The 20,726-nt window shown below is 39.7% G+C and overlaps 1 protein-coding gene across 8 annotated transcripts in view; it reads left to right on the plus strand.

The window, feature by feature from the left end:
* Positions 1-20,726, plus strand: part of NR2C2 (nuclear receptor subfamily 2 group C member 2) — a 99,060-nt gene that overhangs the window by 51,462 nt on the left and 26,872 nt on the right. For all 8 annotated transcript variants that reach the window (XM_072720237.1, XM_072720236.1, XM_072720234.1 and 5 more), the window contains one exon: positions 20,457-20,657. In XM_072720237.1, the coding sequence (XP_072576338.1) occupies positions 20,457-20,657 (201 nt within the window). The remainder of the gene's footprint in view (positions 1-20,456; positions 20,658-20,726) is intronic.

Here is a 20,726-nt window from a genome sequence, read left to right on the forward strand (position 1 = left end):
CAACCCCCTCGATTCTTTAAAAAAGAAAAAAGCTTACATTGATTGAACTAACTTTTAATGCAAAAGTCTAAACTGTTGTTTGAAACTATTAGGATCAATGTACCATTTAATTACTTACATGCTTCCAAATTGAGAGGCTGCATGTCCTAGTAGTTAAGTGGATGAGCCTCCATTTGAAGTCAGCACCCTACTTTTTAGTATTTTGACCTTGAAAATTACCTTTTCAGTGCCTCCCTTTTTTCCATTTAGAAAATGTATTTAAACCTCATTAGGTTATTGTGAGAAATCAATGGAATATTGCTTGTAAAGTGCTTAGAATAGTGATGGGCACATACTGATGTTTAGTATGTACTAATTATCTGTATACAGTAACGTTTATTGCTACTATTGTTGTTAACTAATTGATATTCACTTATATAAGTTCAGTCTTCCCCAGAGCTCTGACCCTGCCTCTCACCCACTGAACAAAGAGAAGATAGGTGTATTGAAATCATGATCAACACACTGAGAGGAAGGGACAGTATGTTGATGACACACAGATTAAAGACGCAAAGTTACCTTAATAAGCTGAATCAAAAGGCCAAACAAAAAAGAGTGGAAAAAAAAAAAACAATAAGTGGCAGAAAAAACATTAGTTAACATAACATGAGTTTGAGAGAATTCCAGGGAGGACAGGTAATTTGAGTGAATGGCTTCATACATAGTTGATTCCAAGCTCAGTGCAAGTGAACAGTATTATATCACAACTAGATAATTTCTGTAACATTTACCCACTCTTAAAAGTGATTTTTATGGACTACCTATTATAAACTAAGCGTAGAAGAGTTCTAATAAGTAAAATTATAAAGAAGTTAAAGATTATTTTCTCATTATGTCTGTATTGCATACAAATTTAAACACTGAAGCTCATGTAAGTCATTTTAACTTCATACCAGTAGGAAACACATATCTTGAGTGTTTGGAAATTCAGAATTATTCCTCAGAATTAGGAACTTTCTAGCTAAATTATTTATTCTCTTTAATTTTGTTCTTATTTGTTCATTATGACTTGAAAGTAGGTCCTTTATAGTTTTGTGTGGTAAATGTTAGGATTCTGCCTATATAACTCTCCCCACTCTGGAAAAGGAGCTAACTGCATTTAACCATGGCCTCACAACATCTGAGGGCAGATGAGAACATAGAAAGTTCCCCAGGAAACTGTCAGTTAGCTAGAGTAAGTATCAAGAGTAGTGCACATTTCCCCCATATTGGTATGAGAAGAATCTCTCTTCTCCTAAAGGGCCACTTTAGTATTCCATTTCTTTTTTTTTTTTTTTTTTAAGATTTTATTTATTTATTCATGAGAGACACACACACACACAGAGAGAGAGAGAGAGAGAGGCAGAGACACAGGCAGAGGGAGAAGCAGGCTCCATGCAGGGAGCCCGACACGGGACTCGATCCCAGGTCCCCAGGATCACACCCTGGGCCGAAGGTGGTGCTAAACCGCTGAGCCACCCGGGCTGCCCTAGTATAGTATACCATTCTTCAAGTGGGGCTATTCCCACGTGCTGGTGTTTGGCCCATGGTGACACTGCTGTCCAGCTGGATTGCGGTAAGGTCCCTTGAACAGAAAAGTCTTGTAGAATAGATGTTTGGTGTTGAGCTTTTAGTCTCTCTGGCGAAGATAACCTTTTGGCAAGAGTTTTATGTGCAGTGAATATAGTTGAAATCTTTACATTATGAACTCTCAATAAAATTGGACATACCCTAAGTGCAACTGAACTGTATTTCAAGGTTTGGTGTTTTGTTTTGTTTTGTTTTAAAGGAAAGTTAAGGTTATAGAATGATTCCTTGATTCTTGATGTTGGTGGTGATGGCTTCAATGAAGTTTTCGTTTCTAGCCCTGACTTCAGTGATGAATCTCCAACACCCTGAGGCCTGGAGAAAGAATAGGTGCAGTGTTTTCATGAATAACAGTGCTTAGAACCTCAATGGTGGCTTCTGTGATAAAGCTGGGAGGGAAAGATACAGTAAGGGTGATAGGGCTAGTGACATTGAGGAGCTTTGGCTCTGAATGGAACAGACTTGGGATCAAATCTTGTCTCCACTCAGCTATGTGACTCTGGAGAAAGTTTCTGTAACCTCTATGGCTATAAAATGACAGTAATAGTACCTATCTAATAGGACTTTAAAAGGATTAAATGCTAAGTTTTATTTTTATGTAATTTCAGACTTACAGAAAATAGTACTGGGAAATCCTGTATATATACCCAGATTCACTGTTGTTTGTTAACATTCTGAGTGAATATACATACATGTTTTCTGAATCATTTGAGAATAGATATCGCACCTCTTTGCCCTAAATGTTTCAGTATGTATTTTCTAAGAACAATGACATTTTCTTACATAATGACAATCTATAGTTATCAAAATCAGGGAATTTTTTTTTTTTAAGATTTATTTATTTATTCATTCAGAGAGAGTGAGAGAGAGGCAGAGAGAGAAACAGGCTCCACGCAGGGAGCCGGACGCGGGACTCGATCCCGGGTCTCCAGGATCACGCCCTGGGCTGCAGGCGGCGCCAAACCGCTGCGCCACCGGGGCTGCCCAAAATCAGGGAATTTAAAAAAAAAATCAGGGAATTTAATATTGAAACATGATATTATCTAATCCATAGTTCATATTCTAAACTGTCATCAGTTGTCACAGTTAAGTCCTTTATAGCTGTTTTCTCCCACAGCAAGATTTATGTTACTGTTTTTAATAATGATAACAAGGTGACAGCACAAGACCAATATATCTATTTATGCAGGCCAGCAGAAGGTGATCTAGAACATAGACATGTATCTATCAGTATCTTGTCATCCCAATAGCTGCAAAGGGGCTTTGGGGCCAAGCAGGAAGGGTGGCAGTCCTCAGAGTGGGAGGAGTAGCCTGTGGCTAGCATTTAGAGCCATGTTGTGGGGATAACAGAGGACTAAGGTGGGGGCTATGGAAGAGATAGGGAGGTAAGAAGAGCCATAGGAGAGCACCCACTTGTCTGAGAATGAGGCTTAATCAGACCCATCCAATCACAAGGTAGCTTCTCAATAAATCTCATAGATTTTCTGCAGAATGCAGTGTTTGCAAATTTTGTCTTTTTTGCTTCCCACATGACATAAACATTAGTTTCAAATATATATTTTTTAATTGAGCTTTTAAAGCAGTCAGAGTAGATGAAAAGAAAAACACACTTGAACCTGTCATAAACCAAATTTGACATACTGGAGATCATCTGGCATGCTCACTTGTACTGCCATGTTCATTTTTGGTGGCAGACCTTGGTATAAAGCTTCTCTTGCCATTTTTGTGTATTTTAAGGTTTTTGAAATATTTCTCTATACTCCCCACTTCAAGTTCATGTTTTGTTTTGTTTTTTAAGATTTTGTTTATTTATTCATGAGAGACAGAGAAAGAGAGAGGCAGAGACATAGGCAGAGGGAGAAGCAGGCTCCATGCAGGAAGCCCGATGTGGGACTCGATTCCGGGTCTCCAGGATCACATCCTGGGCTGATGGTGGTGCTAAACCGCTGAGCCACCCGGGCTGCCCAAGTTTGTTTTAAGAGCATCATTGTATTCAGTGTTTGACCTACGGAAATGTTTGAATTTGAGCTTGTATAAAATGTATGATAAAATACTTCTTTGGTGTACTTTATATATTGAGGTTTCACATTTTACTAGGAAGGACTTCTGTTATATATTGTTTAAGAGTTTGAAATCTTTACTTGGGCTCTTAAAGCACCTTCTTACCTATTTCCCTCTTCTATCAGCTCTTTATTCCTGCACATCTCTTCTTGAATGCCAGTTTGTTCTCTGTCCTTTCCATGTCCACAACCATCTGATGTTTTCTTTCTCACTGTGATATTCTGGCCTCTCTCAGGTACTCATTGCTGTAACAAAATTACACCACACCAAACAAGTAGGGTAAACAATACATCTCCCTCCCTCCTTTTCAAATAGTTCCCCTTTCTCTTCAGTGGCAATTTTGATATCCTGTGGATGCTGCAGTGAATAACCTTTTTTACCTGTCTAATTTAGCACATCTGTAGGATCAATTCCTAAAACTAGGACTACTAGGAGAAAGGGTATATTCATGTTTAAGTTTTTTATTGAGGTGTAATTGACCTATCACATCATAATAGCTTTAGGTATACAACATAATGATTTGGTATTTGTATATATTATGAAATGATCACCACAGTAAATCTGGTTACCATCCATACCCATACATTGTTAGAAATTTTTTTTCTTATACTAAAAACTTGGAACTTTCTTTCTTTCTTTTTTTTTTTTTTAAGATTTTTTTTATTTATTCATGAGAGACACAGAGAGAGAGAGAGAGAGGCAGAGACACAGGCAGAGGGAGAAGCAGGCTCCATGCAGGGAGCCCGACGTGGGACTCCAGGATCAGGCCCTGGGCTGAAGGCGGCGCTAAACCGCTGAGCCGGGCTGCCCAACTTGGAACTTTCAAGTATGCAACACAATATTATTAACTGTAGTCACCGTGCTGTATATTTCATCCCCATGACATTTATTTTATAACTGGAAATATGTACCTTTTGACCTCCTTTGCCCATTTTGCCCCTTCACCCTCCCCACCCCCTGCCAACTTCCCCACTTCTAGGAGCCGCCAATCTGTGCTCTGTTATCTATGAGCTCTTTTTTTTTTTTTTTAAGATACCACTATAAGTGAGATCATATCATATTTGTCTTTGTCTTCTTTGCCTGACTTACTTCACTTAGCATACTATTCTTAAGGTCTGTTTGTATTGTTGCAAGTGGCAAAATTACATTCTTTTTTGTGGCTGTATAATTGTATAAAAATAAATACACACATAAATACGTACATACATACTACATTTTCTTTATCCATTCATCCATCGATAGGTTATTTCCATATGTTGGCTATTGGATATGCTGCAGTGAACATTGAGATGCATACATCTTTTTGAGTTAGTGTTTTCATTTTCCTTGGATAGATACCCGAAATTAGAATTGCTGGATTATCTGATAATTCTGTTTTTAATTTTTTTTAAAATTAAAGCCACTGTTTTCTGTAATGGCTGCACCAATTTACATTCCTACCAGTTTGTGTGTGAGGGCTCCTTTTTCTCCACATCCTTGCCAACACTTGTTATTGCTCCTTTTTTATTTGATACTAGCCATTCTGACAGGTGTGAGGTGATATTTCATGTGGTTTCAATTCGCATCTCCCTGATCATTAGTAACGTTGAGGAAAAAAAAAAAAAAGTAATGTTGAGGAACTTTTCAGTACCTGTTGGCCAACCTTCTGTCTTCTTTTGGAAAATACCTATTCAGATCCTCTGTCCATTTTTTAATCAGTTTGTTTTTTGCTGTTGAAGTGTTTTGAGTTTTAATATACTTTGGTTATTAACCCCTTAACAGATATATAATTTACAGGTATTTTCTCCCATTCAGTGTGTCTGTTCATTTTGATGGTGTCCTTTGCTGTGCAGAAGCTTTTTAATTTCATATAGTTTCAGTTGTTTATTTTTGCTTTAATGTCAAATCCAAAAAATCATCACCAAAACTGATGTCGAATTTACCATCTTTTTATGTTTTCTTCTAGAAATTTTATGGTCTCAGATGTTACAATCAAGTCTTCCTTTTATTTTTTTATTTTTAGATTTTATTTATTTGAGCAAGAGAGAAAATGGGAGTTGGCACAGGGCAGAGGAAGAAGAGAGTGAATGCCAAGCAAACTGCTTAGTGTGGAGCCCAGTGTGGGGCTCAATCTCATGACCCTGAGATTATGACCTGAGCTGAAATCAAGAGTCAGATACTTAACTGACTGAGTACCCAGGCACCCCAAGTGTTCCCTTGATTTTGAGTTGGTCTTTGTGTAAGGTGTAAAATACTGGTTCCATTTTATTCTTCTGCATGTGGCTATCCTGTTTTCCCAGTATCATTCTTTTATTGAAGAGACTGTCCTTTCCCCATGGTATATTCTCAGCTCCTTTGTCATAAATTAATTGACCATATATATGTAGGTTTATTTCTGGGCTTTTTCTTTTGTGCCATTCATTTAATGTGTCTGTTTTTATGCCAGTACCATACTATCTTGGTTACTATAGCTTTATAAAATAGTTTGAAATCAAGTAACATACTTCCAGCTTTGTTCTTTTTTTCTCAAGGTTGGTTTGGCTACTGGTCTTTTGTGGTTCCATGCAAATTTTAGGATTGCTTTGTTCTATTTCTGTGAAAATGCTATTGGAATTTTGATAGGAATTGCATTAAATCTGTAGATTGCCTTGGGTAGTGTAGACATTTTTCCGATATATGAGCGCAGAATATTTTTCTATTTGTGTTTTCTTCTGTTTTTTTTTTTTTTTCTTATTAATGTCTTAGCATTTTCAGTGTGCAGGTCTTTTACCTTCATGGTTAAATTTATTCCTAGGTATTTTATTCTTTTTGATGCAATTGTAAATGAGATTGTTTTCCTAATTTCTCTTTGTGATAGCCTGTTATTAGTTTATAGGAACACACCAGATTTTTGTATGTTGATTTTGTATCCTGCAACTTTGCCAGATTCACTTATTAGTTCTAACAGGTTTTTGGTGGAGTATTTAGGTTTCTCTTCTCTTTCTTTCTTTCCTTGGCTCCATGTTGGGCTTGAACTCACAACCTTGAGATCAAGACCCGAGCTGAGATCGAGTCAGACACTTAACTGACTGAGCCACCCAGGTGCCCCTTGTCTTTACAGTTTTCTATGCATAACATCATGGCATCTGCAAATAGTGACAGTTTTACTTCTTCCTTTAGTTTGGATGCTTATTTTTCTTGCCTAACTGCACTCGCTAGAACTTCCAGTACTCTTGAATAAAAGCATCAAGAGTAGCCATTCTTGTCTTATTCCTGACATTAGAGGAAAAACTTTCAGCTTTTCACCTTTGAGTGTAATGTTAGCTGAGTGTCTGTGTGTAATTTTGTTTTTGTTGTTTGTTTTTTTAAGATTTAATTTTTATTTATTCATGAGAGACACAGAGAGAGGGAGGCAGAGACGCAGGCAGAGGGAGAAGCAGACTCCATGCAGGAAGCCTGACGTGGGACTCAATCCCGGGTCTCCAGGATCACACCCTGGGCTGAAGGCGGCGCTAAACCGCCGAGCCACCCGGGCTGCCCTCTGTGTGTAATTTTGACAGTCATTGCCAGGCTGCCTTCCAAAGAGGTTGTTCCAACTTATAGTCCCACCAGCCCAATATGAGGGTGCCCATTTCCCTACACACCCACCTATATATTATGCTGTATATACTGTTTAATCTTTTTGAGTATCGAGCTGATGCTTAAATTTTATATAATCATAAATAAGAAAGTACTTTTTTCCCCATCTTTTACCATAACTCTACCCCCTTTACTTTTCAGCCAATAGGCTTTTTGAAAATTGCCTAATTTTATTATGATTATCTTTTACATTAAATGTATTTTGTGATCCGAGTATAAATACATATATTAAAATATTAGACTTTTCTAGAACCACTGCTCTGAAATATCCAAGATCAATCAGCTAAGTTTCTGTTTAATAGGAGGATTAATATGTGGAAAGCTCACAGGAAATAATTTCTAAAAATAGGAAATATATAAAATAGGGGATATATAAAATAAAAAATAATTCTAGACTCACTTTTATAGTATTGGCTGTAGTTCTTTGCTGCACCTTCTCTGCCAGACTGCCAAATCTTGAAGTTCCTAAGGATTCCAGTCTAGGCCCACTCTCTCCTCTCTGTACTCTTTCTGAGCCCATGGCTTAAATGTCATTTTATATAGTGATTCCCAAGGAGGTATCTATGGCCCAGACCTCTGCACTGAACTCCATTTGGTTCAGAATATATTAAATTTTTCTTAAGACTTCTTCTTTGACCCTATGTTATTCAGAAGTGTGTTATTTAACTTCTAAATATGTGGGTATTTTTTATTTTTTTTATTTTTTTATTTTTTTAAATTTTTTATTTATTTATGATAGTCACAGAGAGAGAGAGAGAGGCAGAGACACAGGCGGAGGGATAAGCAGGCTCCATGCACCGGGAGCCTGATGTGGGATTCGATCCCGGGTCTCCAGGATCGCGCCCTGGGCCAAAGGCAGGCGCCAAACCGCTGCGCCACCCAGGGATCCCTATGTGGGTATTTTTTAAACTATTTTTCTGTTACTGTTTCTAGTTTAATTCCATTATGGTCTAAGAACATACTTTAGGATTCCTATTTTTTCTTAAGTTGTATTCTGTTTTGTTTTGTGTTTTTCATTTGTTTTTATTGAAGTTCAATTTGCCAGCATGTAGTATAACACCCAGCGCTCATCCCATCAAGTGCCCTCCTCATTGCCTGTCACCCAGTTACCCCGACCCCCTGTCCACCTCCCCTTCCGCAACCCTTTGTTCATTTTCCAGTTCTCTCATAGTTTGTCTCCCTCTCTAATTTTTCCCACTCAGTTCCCCTCCTTTCCCTTATAATCCCTTTTACTATTTCTTAATTCCCCATATGAATGAAACCATGTGATGATTGTCCTTCTATTGACTTACTTCACTTAGCATAATACCCTCCAACTCCACCCATGTCAAAGCAAACAGTGGGTATTCGTCTTCTCTGATGGCTAATACTCCATTGTGTGTACACACACACAGACACACATACACATACCACATCTTCTTTATCCATTCATCTGTCGAAGGACATCATGGCCCCTTCCACAGTTTGGCTATTGTGGACACTGCTGCTCTTAAGTTGTATTTTATGGCCCAGAATGTGATCTGTCTTATTGAATGTTCTAAGAAAGCTTGAGAAGAATGTGTACCCTGCTGTTAGGTGGATTATTTTATAAATGTCAATTGTATCAGGCTGATTGGTTGTGCAGTCCAAGTCAACTATGTCCTTATTGATTTTCTGCTTCCTTAATCTACCATGCTGACAGGGAAACAATGACATCTACAACTATAATAGTTGATTTTTCTATTTCTCCTTGGCAGTTTTATCCATTTTTGCCTCAGGTGTTTTGAACTCTGTTGTTAGGTGCATACATGTTTAGACTTGTTATGTATTTTTGAGAATTAACCCGTTTATCATCATGTAATTCCCCTCTTTATGCCTGATATCTTCCTTGTTCTGAAGTCTTTAGCCTGATATTTTCCTTGTTCTGAAGTCTACTTTGTCTTTAAATTCAGTTATCCCAGCTGTCTTTTGATTAATGCTAGCATGGTGTCTTACTCCATCCCTTTACTTTTGATCTATTTGTGTCTAGGGTTTCCTATTGACAATTTATATTTGAGTCTTCTTTTTTTTATCCAAACAAGTCTTTGTCTTTTAGTGGTATATGTAGACCATCCACAATTAAAGCGGTCATGGATATATTTGAATTAATGTTAACCATGTGTGTAACTGTTTTCTCTTTGTTGCCAGAGGCTTCCTTTTCTGCCTTATCTGGTTTTGATTGAGGAACTTATATGATCCCTTTTATCTCTTACTGTATCAAATATACATATTTACAAATGTTTTTAGTTGTTGCTCTAGAAATTAACTAATTATTTTAAGCTAATACAAGCCTACCTTCTGATGACACTCTTCTGTTTCACATGTAATGTAGGTTCTTTATAACAGTGTTTCCAATTCCTCCCTCCCATCCCTTGAACATTGCTGTCATTCATTCACTTATCCACATTCTGTAATCACCCAGTACATTGTTACTATTATTAACTTAAACAGTTATATTTTAGATCAATTAGAAATTAAAAAATAGGATTTATTTTGCTTTCACTTCCTCCTACAGTGCTCTTCCATTCTTTATGTACATTCTAACCTGTATCATTTACTAAAAAGCTTTTAACACTATTTACAGAGCAGGTTTGCTGGTGATTAGTTTTTGTTTGCCTGAGAAAGTATTTCTCCTTGACTTTTTTGTTGTTGTTTTTAAAATTATTTTCAGCAAAATTCATAGGACATAGAATTAACCATTTTAGGGGCACCTGGGTGGCTCATGCAGTTAAGTGTCTGCCTTTGGTTCTGGTCATAATCTTAGAGTCCTGGGATCGAGCCCCACATTGGGCTCCCTGCTGAGTGAGGCGTCTGCTTGTTCCTTTCTCTTTACACCTCCTCACTACTTGTGTTCTTTCTCTCTCTCTCTCCCAAAATAAATAAATAAAAATTTTTTTAAATTAACCATTTTAAAGTGCACAGTGCATTGGCATTTAGTACATTCACAATGTTGTACAACCACTACCTTTGTCTAGTTCCAAAACATTTCCATCAATCTAGAATACAACCCCTTACCCATTAAGCAATTTCTCCCTGTTCTTCCTTCCCTCTAGCCCCTGGCAACCACCAATCTATATTCTGTCTCTATGGATTTATCAGTTTGGGACATTTCATATACATGGAATCATATAATATGTGACCTCTTGTGTCTAGCTTCTTTCACTTAGCATAATGTTCATTTACCTATGATCTTGCACGATCAGTACTTCATTCCTTTTCGTGACTGAATAATATCCCATTATATGGATAGACCACAATTTGTTTATCCAGTCATCATCCACTGATGGACTTTTCTTCACTTTTGAGGGATATTTTTGTCAAGTATCCCTGCTTTGGTGGTTTCTTTCTTTCAGCATTTGAACTATTTCGTTCTGCTATCTTCTGGCTTATGTAGTTTTGGATAAGATATCTGCTCTGAATTTTATCCTTGTTTCTCTATAGATGAAGTATTTCTCCTCCCCTGCCCTCACCCCCCAGCTTTTTTCAGTATTTTCTCTTTGTGGTTTTCTGTAGTTTGAATATGTTGAGGAAATATAAATAAAAGAAACAAAATCTTCTCCCACCCAGAAAACCTCTCTGTAAAGGTAGATAGAAAACAGAAAAAACAAGTTTCTTTCTTTCCTTTTTAAATTTTAATATTCAAGTAATCTCTACACCTAATATGAGGCTTAAACTCACAACCCTAAGATCAAGAGTTAGTTATGTGTTCCACTGGCTGAGCCAGCCAAATGCCCCTTTTTTTTCTTTTCTTTTTTTTTTTAATAAGCATTAAATCAGAATGTGATATGCATTACAGGTAGTCTTCTAAGAAATTGCAAAGACAGAAAGGAGTTTCACTCATTTGTATAGCCAAGCAGGTTTGTACCTACAACCCATTACATCATACATGTTTTCAAGATCCTAACTTTATCAGGGAAATTATGGAGACCACCTGTGCTAATTAGTCGGCTTTATTGGGGACTCGACTGGGGGTGCGGGGTAGTTCTTAAATCTTTATGATGGGAAGTAGTTTGCAAATAGGAGCAAGGTGCCCACCAGGTTAGGCCCTTACTCTCCCAGAGGCCTAGGAGGTAAGGGAACTATCGCTCTTGAAGTTTACATTTCGAAATGATGGTTCCCAGATCCTTGAGAAAACATTCCTGAGTTGTGAGACTGCAAAGAGACTTGTGTTACCATTATAAAGATTTACATACATCTGGAGAAGACAGAGTTTAAAAAGAAGAGGGGAAAGAAGTTTTTCCTTTATTTTCAGCAGGGAAAATTAAACCTCATCTTTAACTTGTATTTGGCCTTATAAGTAGGGTATGTCTAGATGTAGTATTTTAGTATTTCATCTACTTGATGTTTTCTTTTTTTTCTTTTTTTTTTTTTATAAATAAAGATTTTATTTATTTATTCATGATGGGGGGGGGGGCAGACACACAGGCAGAGGGAGAAGCAGGCTCCATGCACCGGGAGCCCGACGTGGGATTCGATCCTGGGTCTCCAGGATCGCACCCTGGGCCAAAGGCAGGCGCCAAACTGCTGCGCCACCCAGGGATCCCTACTTGATGTTTTCTGAGCTTCATAGATTTATGCTTTGGTGTTTGTCATTAATTTTTGAGAGTTCTCAGCTATTTGTACTTCAAATATTTCTTCATTCTCCTTCTGCTATTTCAGTTATGCATATGTTCTATCTTGAAATTGTCCCATAGTTCTTAGATACTCTGTTCTGGGTTTTTTTGTTATTTATTTTTCCTCATTTTTTACCTTTGCATTTCAGTTAGGTCATGGTGACCTATCTTTAAGTTCACTGATTATTTCCTTGGTTGTATCCAGTGTATTGATGTGCCCATCGAGGCATTCTTCATTTCTATTACCGTGTTTTCAACTTCTAACATTTCTTGCTTTTTGAGAATTTCCATCTTACATTTCTCATCTGTTCTTGCATGTTGTCTACTTTTTCCTTGGAGACTTTTAACATACTGACCTTTCTAAGTTCCTTTTTTGGTCATTCCAACATTTGTGTCCTGTTGAAGTCTGATTCCAATGCTTGATGCTGGTTTTATCTCTCTGTTCAGATTGTGTTTTTTCTTGCCTTTTGGCATACCTTGTGTGTATCATTTTTAAAACCAGACAGTATCTGTGATGTTAAGTAATAAGAACCGAGGTAAATAAGCCTCTAGAGGCTTCAGATTCCCCTAGTGTCTTTGTCTTGGTCTCTCCTCTTGACTTTGAGCTTCCTTGGATATTCCTCCTCAGAGAGTGTGTGTCTTGAAGCTCTTCCAGCTATAATCCACTGTTATACTGGAGCCCTGTTGGTATGGTGGTAAGGTGTGGGTGAGGGGAAGCATTCTGTCATCTTATAATAAAATCTCAGAATTTAGTAGGCCAGTGTCCCTGGGCTATTTATAAAGAGTTCCAGGACTCAGTTCCAATTTGGGGGCAGGGTTGGAGGGGTACCACATACACAGCACCAGGCAGTTCTGACACTATCAGTGCAGAGATAGCATCAGATTCCACAGACTAGTGATTCAGCCCTAAGAGACTGCCCCCTACTCTCACCTCAGACACCAATCACAAGTCCCTGGCTCCTGACCAACCAGCTGAAGATGGAAGGTTCCAGTGACCTTCTTGGGTTCAATTAATTTGCCAGAGTAGCTCACAGAACTCAGAGAAGCACTTTTTTTTTTTTTTTCCAAGATTTTATTTATTTACTCATGAGAGACAGAGAGAGGCAGAGACACAGGCAGAGGGAGAAGCAGGCCCCATGCAGGAAGCCCGACACAGGACTTGATCCCTGGTCTCCAGGATCAGGCCCTACCTGGACTGAAGGTGGTGCCAAACTGCTGAGCTGCCTGGGCTGCCCATGGGAAGCACTTATTCATGTTTACCAGTTTATTAAAGGATACAAATCACCAGCCAAATGAAGAGATACCTCAGGCAAGGTGCCAAACAAGGGAGCTGCCAGCCTTGCAAAGCTTGGGGCCAGCTTGGTGACACATGGAAATGTTCTGGTTCCCCAAGCATGGAAGATATCTGTAATGGGGCAAAAAGCTGTTCTCCTCGGTTTATGGAGGCTTTATTACATAGTCATGATTGATTAAGTAATTGGCCACTGGCTGATTTAACCTCCAGCCCCTCCCCCAAACCGGTATCCCTGATGAAGGAGGGGTACTGAAAGTTCCAACCCTTTAATCACATGGTTGATACTTCTGACAATCAGCCCCTGCCCTTGGGAGAGGTCCCAAAAGTCACCTTCATTAATGATAAGACACTCATCTCACTTTTATGACTTAAGCATTTTCAGGAACTGTTGAGTGAATATTAAATATATCTGAAAAATCTATTTTTGTCATCTGAATGACCAAATATGTATTTCTTATAAATCATATTGCAGGTGTAACATTTACAAGGGTGTATTAATTCCTCTTATTGCCCTCTCCCCTCTATAAGATGGGAAGGTCCAAGGGGCCTCGAGTTGAAGAAATGCTCTTTCCCCAGGTTTGGTAAGATTCAGGTAAAGTCTTTTCAACCCTGGGCAATAGGCTTGGGTTTATTTTCTAGAAGAAACCCTTGAATTCATTTTACAAAAATTCTTCCCCTTCCCCTGCCAGAACCACCAGGGAAATCTTTCTCATCTTTTCACCTTGAGAACCAAGTGGGATTCCTAGAGCTAAAACCCCTAACCCTCCTAAGACTGTGGCCCCCAAGAGTTTCTTACTCCCATCCTAGTCTGTGCTAAGTCTCCAGCAATTCGTTGTAATTACCTCCAGGTTGGCTTTTGCTCCACCTAAGCAGATCTCAGACTTTGTGAATCACCTCTCCAGATTTTGGGATGGAGTTTGCCCTGCACACTCAAGTTCTCTGATAAGCCCAAGGAAAGTTATTGATTTTCAGTTTATCTTGCTTTTTCTTGTCGTAAAGATGAAATGACGTCTAAGCTCTTTACATTGAGGTTGAAACCAGAAATAAACTTTGAGCTCCAGACTCATCTGTCTGGTATTTTACTTGACATATCTAATTGGGCATCTCATATTTGGCAGGCCAAAAACAGACTTCTAAATTCCTACCAACCCTTCCCCGCCTCTCCACATGCCATTGTTCAGGATACAAACCTAAGAGTCATTCCTGGTTCTCCATTCTCCAGTCTTCACATCTGTACCCACCTGCATGTGCTATTGCCTCTCCCTCTAACATGCATCCTCTGCTCTCCAGACCCACAGCCACCATCCTCAGCTCCCACCTGGGCTCCTGCAGGGACATGCTAACAATTTTTCAGCTTCCACTTTTTTTGTTTTACATTTTTTTTTTCCATCCAACATCCAGGAATATCTGTTTAAAATGCAAAGCCTATCATTCCCTCACTTAAAATCCTGAATGTATTTGGAAAATACTGTTTTGTGTTATTCAGGGAGGAAAGCTTTATCAAATATTTTATCTACATAAGTGTTCTAGGGATTGAGGTAGGCTGAATGGATAATATATTTGTTTGATCTTTGCCTGTGAGCAGCACTAACTACTCATATAAATTAAAATTTATAATAAGTAAAAGATTCATGTACCATTTTGCATAGGTCAAAAAAAATTTTAACAGATTTTCTTTGCCTTTACCTTTAATTATCTTTTCTATTCTCCTTTGTTATACTCTAATATACCCTGGCTTGTAACAATCTGACAAATTATATATATATTTGTGAATTTAAAAATGTGTGTTTGTATAGAATAGTAGAAGACAGATATAAAATAGCATAAGAAACCTGAAGACCTGATTTGGGAAGGCACAACCCCTGAATGACTCCTTTTGTACTTGCAGTGAAATCCTGATTCCCACCAGGGCCAGCCCACCTCCCTTCCTAGGCTCCTGGGCCATTCTTCATTGTCAGTGGGCCTGATGTCAGTTCTAAGAGTTCCTTCTTCTTAGGGCTTTTTATATGCCAGAACATTTCGCATTGCTTGGAACACAGTTTTCCCTACGCCTTTGTCTGATTGCCTTCATAACCTTGAATCTTACATTAAATGCCACCTTGACACAGAAGCTTTCCTTGACCTCTCTTTCTAAAAAGTTAAGTGCCTGTGTCGCTTTCTCCTATTCCAGCCAGATCTTTTCCCTCATTAACATTCATCATAAATTGTTCGCTGGCTGGTCTGTTTATTTGTTTTTTGCCACTTTTCCACTAAACTAAAAGCTTCGTGAGAGCAGGAGCCATCTCCATAATGCCAGTAATCTAGCAAAGTACCCCGTGTAGAGTAGACCCTTTGTAAGCATTTAAGGAAAGAACAAGTGAGTGAGTAAGCTTAAGTCAGTGGGAGATTCAATGAGGTGAAAGGGGTAAGATGAGGCTTCCCAATGAGTAGAGAAGTATGTGAGAGCTTAAAGCAGGAAATACTTTTATCAAGGTCCTCTTATGTTCTGGGCCTTGTACCAAGTGCTTTCACACATACTGTTTCACTTTCCTAGTAATCCTTTTTTATAGATACATAAACAGGGGCTCAGAAAGCTCATATCAACTGTTCCACAGTGACCCAGTTGGGAAGCAGTCGAATGAGCATTCCATTCACGGTTCTCGCTGCAAAGCCCTATTTCAGGATCACAAACCTGTGTTTCTAGGACCAGGTGGCAGTAGAGAAGGTGAACAGTGTGGAAATTAGGGCCAGACAGAGAGCCTGTGCCCCATCTAAAGGGGTGGCCATACACAGACAGTTGATAACCACAGAGAAACTTGGGGCTAGGATGGGGACAGGTTCCAGCTTGTCAAACTGTAAATATGATTTTTCTGGTAAATACTCTATCTTCAGGTGTTGGCAACCAGTTCTTTAAATTTTAAACTCTAGGAGGTCAAGCAAAATTTATCCAGTGGCTGTTTTTTGCCTGCAGGCTCTTTTTTTTTTTTTTTCTTTTTTAAGATTTTATTTATTTGAGAAAGAGAGAGGTCACAAGCAAGGATGAAGGGTAGAGGGAGAAGCAGATTCCCCACCAAGCAGAAAGCTTTGACCTTGGACACAGGACTCAATCCCAGGACCCTGGGGTCACGACCTGAGCCAAAGGCAGACATTTAACTGCTTAGCAGAGGCTCCCCGCAGGCTCTTACTTACAACACAAACGATGATACTAGTTTGGCTGTAACAGAGTGGGTAAGATGGAGGAGAATGGCAGTAAGTCAGGTCACATTGAGGTCCTTTTGAGGTAGAAGTAGAGCCTTGGGCCAGTAGAGTATGTAGTCAGCTCTGCTATAATGTGACATACACGTTCCTTAAAATTCCCATACTGTGCAAAATTCTGCAGTGGAAACAGGGCTTATGGGGGCAAATGGAGTTAATGGCATAACATTTAACAATTGTTAGTGACACATTAGAAAACAAGTATGAATTTAATTTAAATTGCAGTTTTACATACATTAAATGGTTAAGAAATACATAATGACTACAATAAATATGGCACTTTACCTTGAAAGAGCCCTGAAACTTGCTTGTAGAGGGGGTGTGGGAGGATTGTAGCTCCTGCGTTGTTGTGAGTGGGGTGATCTGAAATTGAGAAAAGCTGTAACACCACATGACCTGAGCTGGCTATTCCCACACAGTTCACTTAACCTCGAGGTTATTTTCTGTGTGTTCAAGGTTTCTCAGTAGAAATCATGCATAAACACAAGATTTACATTATGCACAGGATATTCCCTAATATATTGGTCACACTGGAATAAATGTATCTTTAGAATTATAGCAAATACTGTGTAGCCAGGCTTGGAAGGACTTAAAGAGTCACAGAGGGCACCTGGGTGCTGAGGGTGACTCAAGTCAGTTAAACATCCAACTATTAATTTTGGCTTAAGTGATGATCTCATGATCTCAGGGTGGTGAAATCAAGCCCTATGTTGGGCTCCGTGCTGAGCATTGAGCCTGCTTAGGATTCTCTCTCCCTTTCCTTCTGCCCTCTCCATTCACGGTCTCTCTCTTAAGAAAAAAAGAAGTCACAGAGAAAACAAGACCTCCCTCTTTAGATTCCTTCCCTCCCCCCATTTATTATTGTTTGAAAGGAAAATATGAACATTTTGTTCCAAGTGAAGAGATTAAAGTTTGCCTCTTATGTTCCTTTCATAGGGCTGCCTTAACAAATTACCACAAACTTGATGCCTTAAAACAACAAAAATTTATTTTCTGGCCATTCTGGAGCCCAGAAGCCCAAACTCCAGGTATTGCCAGGGCCATGCTGTCTGTAAGGTTCTAGGGAAGCGTCCCTCCGTGCCTTCCTAGCTTCCAATAGTAACTGGCGGTCCTCTGCAGTTCTTGCCTGCAGCTCTGGCCCTCCAGTCTCCTCCTGTATCCAGACCTTCTAAGGACACCAGTCATTGGGTTTGGGCCCACCCTCATCCAGTATGGATTGTCTTAACTAAATCACATTTGAAATTTCCTATTTCCAAATAAGGTCACGTTCTAGGCCCTGGCAGTTAGGATGTAACCATCTCTTGCCCGGGGGTGGGGCATGATTCTACCAATAACACCTCTTCTCCACCCCTCCACAGGAGATTTAATAAGTCTGGGTACATCCTCAATTTGATGTTTCCTAGTCTCTTTAAACAGGAGCCTGCCTGCTGATGTTTGTCAGTAAGGCTTTTGTTTATGTAACAATCAGCCTGGGGTTTTCTGTGCCCCTGAATCTTTAGGAGAAAGAAGAAAAAAAGAATCATCTGAGCTTTGGGCTGTGTTACATACAGTCACCAAGAGCAGCTGTCCCCATCTAGACCCAGTCACTCCTACCTCCCACCCCTGCCCCACCCCCAGAGGTGCCAGGGAATAGCAGCAAAGGTAGTGACATGCCAGTGACAGTGTGTGCTTAGGTGCAGAGTGTGGCACCTCCGAACATGTGAAAGGTTTCTACTAGCCTTGTCTTGATTATAGCTGGTGAATGAGGATCCCTCTCAGTCACATGACTACTTCATTCCTTAACAGGGAAAGTAGGGATCCCTGGGTGGCGCAGTGGTTTGGCGCCTGCCTTTGGCCCAGGGCGCGATCCTGGAGACCCGGGATCGAATCCCACATCAGGCTCCCGGTGCATGGAGCCTGCTTCTCCCTCCGCCTGTGTCTCTGCCTCTCTCTCTCTCTCTGTGACTATCATAAATAAATAAATAAAAATTAAAAAAAAATTAAAAAAAAAAAAACAGGGAAAGTAATTTAGGAAGGAGGTAAGTTTGGATAGACAGGAAAAGGAAGTCAGACATTTTACTCCTAGATCTCAAGGTTATAAGGGCCTTGTAAAGATCAACTTGTTACCTTTTAACTAAGGTAGGAGTCCCTTCTGTGGCAGCTGAGAGAAGTGTATGTCACCCAGTTTGTCTGCAGTCTTTCAGCTCAGCACTGAGTAGGAAAGTTTTTTGTTTTTTGTGTTTTTTTTAAGAGAATTGTTAAAGTTTTCTGTTTCATGTTTTACTTCTCCATGGGACTCTGGGTATGTATGCCACAGGTTGTACAAAGAATGGTACTTCCTTTCATTTCTCTCTAAATCTATTCTTCTTCAGCCTTCAAGATTTCTTTGACCGTTCAGTTGCAGATGATGGTATGCTGGGATTTTTGCCCCGCCAGCTAAGGATTTGTTTGTTCCCAGGCTGCTCTTCTTTCTGGTCTTGAACTTGCTGTGCCCTCAGCCTATAACATTTTTTGCCACATTATCTGCATGGCTTCCTCTCTTGCTTCATTCAGGTCTTTGCTCAACATCACTCCTTCAGAGAGCTCTTTCTGAAGCAGCCCCCCTGCCTCCTTCCCCTTGACATGCTTTATCCATTTATTCTGCTTTTTAGTTTTCTTCATGACACCTGCCATGACTGATAATCTACAATATCAGTGTTCATGGTCTGTTCGTCCCCATACCCATAGAAGGTTAACTCCACAAGGCAGGAGCTCTGTTGTGTTCATGTCCCTATCCCTAGTACCAAGAACAGTGCTTGACGTACAGTGGACACTCAATAAACATATATTAATTGATTGGATCTTTGTCATTTTCATTTGAACCAACCAGCATTGTCTGATTTTCCATATTGGATAGTTGGCAAAGCAGTTATGCTAGATTCTTTGTGAGTTTGCTATCTGAATTCTGGAATGCTGTATCACAAGTCAGCATCTATCAAGATGTGGCATAGATGCCAGACCTACCCATAAGTATGGTAGAGGGGACTGAGTTCCAGCCAGAGATGTAGTACTTCTCTGCATGTCCAAGACCCAGCCACAACGGCCCCCAAAATTCGATTTGCTGTGAGGACCTGTTGGTGTTCCCGGAAGAAGGAAGGTAGGCAGTGCTCCAAGCTGGGCACTAAGCCTGAAGAATATCAGGACAGGAGTAGAACAACTTCAGAGAATTTCATGAGCAGGAATGACAAGTCACTCTTGATGTAGCAACTATTTCTGTCATAACTGATGCAGTTAGGCAGGGACTCTACAAATAGGCAAACTCCCACAGCTGGCCCTCTGAACAGTGAGCAGTGGGAGCTGCTGGAGGAATCAGGGTCAGGACTTCTGTGGACTTTACTATGCCTAGGACAAGGCTTTTTTTTTTTTTTTTTAAGTTAAACCTGTCATCTATTATTATCTCCATTTCATGAAACAAAAGGCTTTTCTTTTTCCAATTTTATTGAGATATAATTGACACACAGCATTGTATAAGTTCAAAGTGTACAGCACTGTGACTTGACTTACATATATTACAAAATGATGACCACTGTAAATTTAGTTAACATCCATCATCTCATATAGATACAAAAAAAGAGAAAGAAAAAATAGTTTATTCCTTGTGATGAGAACTCTTAGGATCTACGTCCTTAACAACTTTCAAATACACCATACAGCAGAGTTAGCTACAGTCACCATGCCATACATTACATCCCAGTACGTTTTTTATCTTATAACTGGAAGTTTGTATCTTTTGACCACCTTCAGCCAGTACCCCACCACCACCCCAAGGGACATTTTAATTAAAAATAGTCGGAATGCTATGATCCTGAAATAAAATTAGCTCCATGAAAATTGTTTCTGAGAAGCTCACAGTTGTGTTTTATTTTTCTCATTTCACCATGCACTGGTGAAACTGCATCTTGGACCAGCATTGACTCCAGGACGGCATTGGGCAGTTACAGCTTTGAGAGCACCACCTGCAAGTACACAAGTCGCATGATACTCCGTGAGAGCAGGCTCCATGTTGTGTCTTGTAGATTGTGACAGACCAGCAGACAGGACAGAAGATCCAGATAGTCACCGCAGTGGACGCCTCCGGATCCCCCAAGCAGCAGTTCATCCTGACCAGCCCAGATGGAGCTGGAACTGGGAAGGTGATCCTGGCTTCCCCGGAGACATCCAGTGCTAAGCAGCTCATATTCACCACCTCGGACAACCTTGTCCCTGGCAGGATCCAGGTAAGGCCTGTTACAGGTATTTGTTCCAGCACTTCTGCTACCAAACTTGTTTCTGACTCCTCCTCTACC

Source organism: Vulpes vulpes, chromosome 9 (assembly GCF_048418805.1).
Source record: "Vulpes vulpes isolate BD-2025 chromosome 9, VulVul3, whole genome shotgun sequence".
NCBI lineage: Eukaryota > Metazoa > Chordata > Mammalia > Carnivora > Canidae > Vulpes > Vulpes vulpes.